We start from the raw sequence: 7,404 nt of genomic DNA, 5'->3' as shown, positions 1-7,404 counted from the left end.
AAGGTTAACCTCTGAACAATCGAAATATGTTGAAATAAATAATTCCAATTTAACTTTAACATTTGTCTATTGCTTAACTTTTTCAGAAATTCTGTAACCATCTATAAGACGTTTAGTTAGCAAGGCGTAACATTTGAAGAAGCGTTCTTCTAAACTGCTGATTACGCCAAATAACTATGCAAGGATTCAGTGCCGAACTGGCAAAGAGCAGAGTGTAGTTCCATAAAAGTCTGTTAACTTCTCCTTTTCCTATCAAATCGAGAAGAACATCAGGCAGGAAACACAGCAAAGTAGTGCCCACCAAGATGGCTGATGTGACAGCCGCGGCGTTCTCTTGCTCCATGGTGGCGGCTTGTTGATGGTAATTGACCGTTCCCGCTTTGTCCACGATTTGCCTTCGCCTTCGCTTCCAAGACACCAACAAAATTCTGATGTAAGTCAACAACAGGCACAATATCATCACAGCATGGACATAAGGACCGGCCACTTTTCCTGGTTCCGTTGAGAAGACAACGCCAATTATTATGGAAACTACCCACGTCAACGCTATAACCACGATAAGCTCCTTTCGCGAGACGAGCAGAAGATGATAGAAAGGTCGCGATAAAGCCTTCATTCTGTGATAAGTGATTGTTATGAGGTTGGAGAAAACCGCATGGAGCCCGATGTAAGCGATGATCTCGAATGCTACGAGGTAGCTACCGCTTAGCCCGTTGCTAAGATAAAAAACATACATTGGCTGCGCTATTAGACAGTTTATAAGATCCGCGGCCGTTAGAGACACGATCAATAGATTCAGACCCTTTTGAAGTTCTAGGTTTTTTAGAATTGCCAGAATCACCAAAAAAGTCATGAAAGTGCCAAACACACTAAGAAATGCGTTGACAACGCTCAGGAAAATAACCCTTGCTGATGCCATTTTTAAGATGGATTGTAAAATCGTCGTTTTGCGCAAATTGTGTCGAGTTTAAAATTTATATTGGAAGTGGCTGTTTTTAACTATCTGAAATCAGGTTGAGCCGGCTATGGACAATGGATGGTCACGTGACAAAAGTTCGTTATACAAATAATTTCTGCTAGACAGATTATTATTATTGCTCAATCTGATGGCGGAAACCTGTCTGAGATCACAGGCCGTGTGGGTGGAGCTCTACGTACATTTCATATCCTTATAATAAGTGATAACTAAAGTGGCTGTTCTCAAACTACACAAAATCTGTTTATTCAGTGCCCCAGCGACACTGAATACATTTTAATATCTTACACATCTCGCTAAAATGTAATCGGATACCGCTCTGCAAACGGAAGTACCCACATGTGTGTATTGTTGTGGGCTGGAAACTTAAAAACGTCTTTTCCTGATGTCGGTTACAAAACCTGACCCATAACCAAGGAAGTATTATAAATGACAGTTTTATTTATTCATTTATTTATTTATTTATTTATTGTCCAGTGTCTTTGTGTAGCATCTTTTATTTAGTATGTAGCTTTGTATTGTAGCGTCTTTGAGGCGTTTTCTAGTTTCATTACTCATAGGTGTATATGTTTGCCATGTATTTAATGAATGAAATTGAGATTTTTGAAATGGAATAAGTGTTACCGAGGATAACATAAATGTTTACATCCTGAAGTAAATTTTGCTACTTGTAATTCTATCTCAAGTACGTAGAATCGTGATCTTATTAATAAGTGCCTCTGCTAATATACTCAGAATCGACTCTGGAAACCATTCAAAGTAGTTCGCCATGCCATATATCTGGGACGAGTTCTGATTATTTTTTAAATCACTATTTTCGAAGTGTAAAAATAATAGTTAATAGAGAGTGTGTGTACGTACATTTTGTCCTTCAATTTTTAATTTAGAACCTTTAGCCGATAACAGCTTTACAAATATGTGATGTTCTTCGTTTCATAAATTGATGGGATGAAATTAAAATTTCACACCAACTTATTGACAGAATTTACACAAGTGTAGCCATTTCCGACAATCGTAAGGATGAGTTCGAATAGAAATTGGCACAGGTTGGTATGATGACTTGTCTTGAAATATGAGTCATAAGCGATCAATTTCTTTATTAGTGGTGGACTGACACCAAGCACGCCAGGCTTGCAACACGGAATAGGCTTTTGCAGTCACGTTTAGTTCTCTTTTATGTTGTTTTGCTAGTAGGACGAATTAAATGTGCTAGCTGCCACATACAAAACCACCTGTGCCAAGAATACTCTTTTCTTATTCAATCTCGCGACTTGTTAGCGTCGTTAAGGAAACACAACATCTAGTTAGAGAAAGATGAAAAAGGCCCGGAGATGGGGGGGGGGGGGGGGGGGGGGAAGGGAGATGATCCAAGACCTGTGATGTGATGCCAGAAATAACGTTTCTTGTATATGCATACTTCACCTTCCTTGAATGTTCGATCAAAATAAATTTCACCGTCTTCTTCGAGGTAGGTTTTACATGGTCTGTGCGAATCCCCCAGAGTTAGCTGAACATTTTGTCTGTTGTGAAAGACCCCCATAGAAGACGAACGTAGAAGTGCGAGTAATCTCCGGCACTCTGAACTGATAGTATCAGTTTAGATTTCCGCCAAAAATAATAAGTATACCAACGAATATTTCTTTAAAAATTGGCGAAAACCCGACTGACGATTCGATTCATCCGAACATTGTTCAGTCCTTTTTTCAATAGCTTAGGCTAAGCTCAGTGCGGAGCTTAATGAATATTACGCGAAGGGTACAAAGTTGAAGAGTTTTGAAATCCCGCCATACAAAAGCTTTAATATATGATAATAACAAACGATGGGTATATGGAAGGCGGAGGAAATGCAAAATTTGAGCAGAAAGTTCTTCTGTTTTGCGCTGTCATGATTTCCTCACCTGACGAAAAAATAGCCAAGGTGATGCTTTATATGCAAATTATTGGTCTGCAAAATGCTACGTTAAGAAAAGAAAAATTAAATAAAATAAAGCAAATTTCCTAAGAATTGAATTTTTAGATACCACAGCAAACTAATTTTCACGAATTTTTAATAGGTCTGTGTATTTGTTCGAATTTTCCAAAAACATTTTGGCACGTACATATGCAAAACTGCAGCTATCGAAAGTCGCTCATTAAACAGCTGACCACAAAGGGTGACACGATATTTTGTGATTCGTACGAACAATGGGAGAAAACAACAGCGTAAATGTCGAAGCCGATATCAGGAGCTTGAAATTTAAAAGCGTTGGTTTTTAATTAAAGACGAAAACAGAGAACTGAGGGAAATAATTTATATGTCTTGTTGATTTTCACTGGCCATTTAAATCATTCATAGCCAGTAACGAGCACTTGAATATATTTTCCCTAATAGTGTCTGCTTGATTGACAGTTTAATAATAGGTTCAAACAGCTGTGGTTATGTTTAATATAAAGAAAACATTGGAGGCATGGCCAGTTTTATTTCAGAAGCTACAAAAATCAACAAATTTTAATTATAACATACTTTTTTCTTTCCATGATATTATTACCAACGGCCCGTCTTAATTTACAGCTACTAACATTGGTGTTTTTTTTTTCGAAATGTCGACATGATCTAGCTTTCTAAATTTTTAATCGGGATTTTTACTCGAATTTACGACATAAAATGCCTTTAAAATACTGTAACTAATATGGCACCTTGAAACCTTACAGCTCATTTTGAGCACTCCGTTTAGATTAGCAAAAATTTATACAACTTAATCTTAATATATTTTCTCTCAGGTTTAAGCTCTTCAACAACGTATATTTATATTTATAATAAACACTTCTTTTATCTAAGAAAATTGCAGTTTACGATTAAATGCCTCGCGTAATGTTCTATGTAAGCTCTGTGAAACAACTTGCTGTTCAGTTAAGCCTGGTTCTCATATAATCGCCCCGATCGTTTCTATCGCCTTTGTTACTTCAAAAAGTTTTCTTGCGATCAGGGCGATTATATGAGAACATTACACAGACGATCGCTAACGTAGGCGGCGATTGGGGCTACCACGATCGCTTGGATCGCCCGTGTTCTCTCCTTCTAGCTTCTCTTTCCCTTCTTCCCCTTAAAACTGCAATAACTGAGAAGATAGAAGGCCACGAGTCTCGCTTTTTCATTAAAGGCTGTCATTGTGCTGGATCTAGGGCTAAAATGAGTGTATTTCTTAGGTCTTTGGTCATACCAGGCGATCGGGACGATCATATGAGAACCCCCTGATCGCTTCCACTTGCTCCCGTCGCCTACGATCGTCTCAGAAGTTGCAAACAATCGATGGGATAGAAATGATCGGGACGATCATATGAGATCAGCCTTTATTGACTGCCGCGGAGTGTTTGAAGCAGTGCTCGTCTGAACTGCTGATTGCGCCAAATAACTATGCAAGGATTCAGCGCCGAGCTAGAGAACAGCAGAGTGTAGGTCCACAACCGCCGGTTAACTTCTCCTTCCCCCATCAAATCGAGAAGAACATCAGGCAAGAAACAGAGCAAGGTGAGGCCCACCAAGATGGCTGATGTGATAGCCGCTGCGTTCTCATGCTCCATGGTGGCGGCTTGTTGGTGGTAACTAGCCGTTCCCGGTTGCTCCGCGATTTTCGCGCGTTTTCGCCTTGACACCCATAGAATTCTGATGTAAACCAACACCAGGCACATAATCATCACAGCATGGACATAAGCACTGGCCACTTTTCCCGGTTCCGTTGCGAAGACAACACCAATTATAATGGAAGCGACCCAAGTCAACACTATGAACACGAGAATATTCTTTCGCGAGACGAGCAAAAGATGAGAAAAAGGTCGCGACAAAGCCTTCGATCTGTGATAAGTGATTGTAACGAGGTTGGAGAAAACCGCATGAAGGCCGATGAAAGCGATGATCTCGAATGCTACACAGTAGCTGTTATTCTCGTCGTTGCTAAGATAGTAAACATACATCGGTTGTGCTATCAGACAGTTTATGAGATCTGCCACTGTTAAAGACACGATCAGCAAATTCAATCCCTTTTGAAGATCTGCGTTTTGATGAATCGCCAGAAGCACTAAAATGTTCATAACGCAGCCAAAAACACTGAATAAGGCGTTGACGATACTCAGAGAAACAACCCTTGCCGATGCCATTTTAAATGTGTATTGATAAATCGACGCTCTGTTCTTGGCTCAACCAAAGTGTTTAGTTAAGTTCAAAGACTTTTTTTCTGAATTTGACTTTTGGATAAATTACTGTTTGCTCTGCTTGACGGGAAAGCGCGCGTCCTTAAATTACTAATTTTGCATTTGTTTGGGTTGTGTCGTCGTAAATTACATCTCAAGATTAATTGTAGATCAATATTTTTTCCTCTGTGGAAATCTTTTTCTTGAGTTTCCGGCAAAACCGAAAAGTCACGAGTCTTTCCTTGCACAAGTTGAGTTTCACCTCTAAAAATCTGCGCTTAACTTACTTCTCTGGAAAAAAAAAAACAACAACACATTTTCCTTTTTTCGGTGACGATCTTTCTATGATCTGACAGAAGATGTCCAGAACTTGTCATGTTCAACAAAGATAGGCTATAACACCTGCTCAATTGGCCAATAGAATTGACGCATGTCGGACCACGATTACAGCACGCGCTTTGAATATGAGAAGAGGCCATGACAAATGTTGAAATACGACAAATATAAAACAAGTTTTCTTGAATAAGTAATTGGTACGATTACACTGACTCACGGCAAGGTTTTTTCGATAGAGACTGCAAAGTGTTAATGTCTGTCAATTGTGCAACACCACTCAGTTTCAGGTTTTTAGATGTATGTCGTTTTTCTCGGGGTTAAGTTAATGATGTTCAATTTTGCAATGTGTTTGAAAAGAAGAAAAATAAACGCTTGATGTACGTCCGTATTGGATGAAAATAAGCGGCCCGGTGACATCACAGACAAAAGGTTTTGAATGCGCTTCAACTCAGCAACTTATATTTATTCAACATGTAACACCTTTTTCACTGTAAAGGCAGAGGCCCAAAATACAGACGTGCAAAGAAAAGATCGATAAAATGATAAAAAATGTAAAAAATGTAAAAATGTAAAAGTTGGTAAGATCGGCGTGGAATATCTTTTCAAGATTTACACCTGTACAGGATGATACTAGATCTGAAAAGATATACAACTATAAAAAGGAATAAGAAATTATAAAAGAATATGAATCCCATGATATTGTCGCAGTTGAATTGAAGGGTTAAATGTATATCTACTGTGTTCGGTAAAGGACAGTTCAAAAATTATTCGGTAGAAAAGTAATGCTTATTGCGCAACGATCTCTAGAGAAAAAAGGCAAACAGTATCATCACTATTTTTGAAAGTTGTCAGTCACAGATTGTGTGCCACGCTGTGACGTAACTGCAGTTCTCATAAATTAAATTAAATGTTCGCCTTTTGAGTTGAATGATTTTTTAAACTCACAATAACGATATTTGTTTATGGAAAAAAAACACGTATGATTGAACACTGCGGTTCATAAATGTGCACAAGACAGAGTAAGCTGTTAACAAATTCTGTTTTTATTAAAATACAGCAGAAAAATTAAAGATAACAAAACATTTAAAATAAACATTAAAACGACGCGCCATTTAACACGTTTTATGCGACAAAACGCGACACGTTTTATTGGTGTCTTGATTAAACTTGAAAGTTTGCCTTGCCCTTTGTGGAAACACGCAGAAAAAAGCTAAAGGAAAAGTACTTATGTGTTTAGTCATACGTCACAGCCACACACCACGCTATGACGTAACCGCTGTTGTCATAAATCTAAACAATTTTCAAAAGTCATGGGAAGTCGTTAAGCTGTTGTGTTAAATGCTCACCTTCATTCCCCGAGGCTTAGAGTTGAGTAATGTTTAAAAAAAAATTCGGCAACGTAACGTGGTCACGGAAAACAAGAGTCAATAGTGACTGACCAACTGCTGCATAAAAATAAAGCTGTTAAAACTGTTCTAATACATTAAAAATTTTGAAAAAGAGAAGAGGCTGATAAATTCTCGATAACAAAACTTTAAAAAACATTACAACGCCATATCATTTTAGCACACGGCAGACAAGATCTTGGCATCAGTACTGAGTCATGATGATTATGCTTCATTCAACTGTGAGAAATTTTTGAAATACTAATAGCACTTAATTACAGTATGAAAATAAGTAATAAAAAAAGGAAAAAAATTTAATAATAAATAAAAAATAAATAACATTCAGACAAACAATAAATGAAATAAAATAAAAATAATATAATTGGACTTATAGCCCAATTTTGATATTTTTTAATTCGTATAGGTAATCACATGATTTCGAGTGCAATTTGGGATAAATAAGCACGAGTAAATTTTTCAAAGGCTAACAAAATTGCTCGAGCCCGTAGGGCGAGTGCAATTTGTAGTCTTTGAAAAATT

General features: G+C 37.7%; 2 protein-coding genes across 2 annotated transcripts; both read right to left on the bottom strand.

Annotated features, from left to right (window-relative positions):
• Nucleotides 1-985, bottom strand: LOC144665791 (uncharacterized). The gene has a single exon (XM_078527090.1). The coding sequence runs from the start codon at nt 917-919 to the stop codon at nt 113-115; it is 807 nt and encodes a 268-aa protein (XP_078383216.1). The 5' UTR covers nt 920-985; the 3' UTR covers nt 1-112.
• Nucleotides 986-3,417: 2,432 nt separating this feature from the next.
• On the bottom strand, nt 3,418-6,108 carry LOC144665799 (histamine H2 receptor-like). The gene has a single exon (XM_078527101.1). The coding sequence runs from the start codon at nt 5,108-5,110 to the stop codon at nt 4,307-4,309; it is 804 nt and encodes a 267-aa protein (XP_078383227.1). The 5' UTR covers nt 5,111-6,108; the 3' UTR covers nt 3,418-4,306.
• Nucleotides 6,109-7,404: the final 1,296 nt, after the last annotated feature.

Source organism: Oculina patagonica, chromosome 1 (assembly GCF_052425735.1).
Source record: "Oculina patagonica isolate OP01 chromosome 1, crgOcupat, whole genome shotgun sequence".
Classification (NCBI taxonomy): domain Eukaryota; kingdom Metazoa; phylum Cnidaria; class Anthozoa; order Scleractinia; family Oculinidae; genus Oculina; species Oculina patagonica.
Note: the sequence above shows the minus strand (reverse complement) of the source record. Positions and strands in the feature narration are given on the sequence as shown.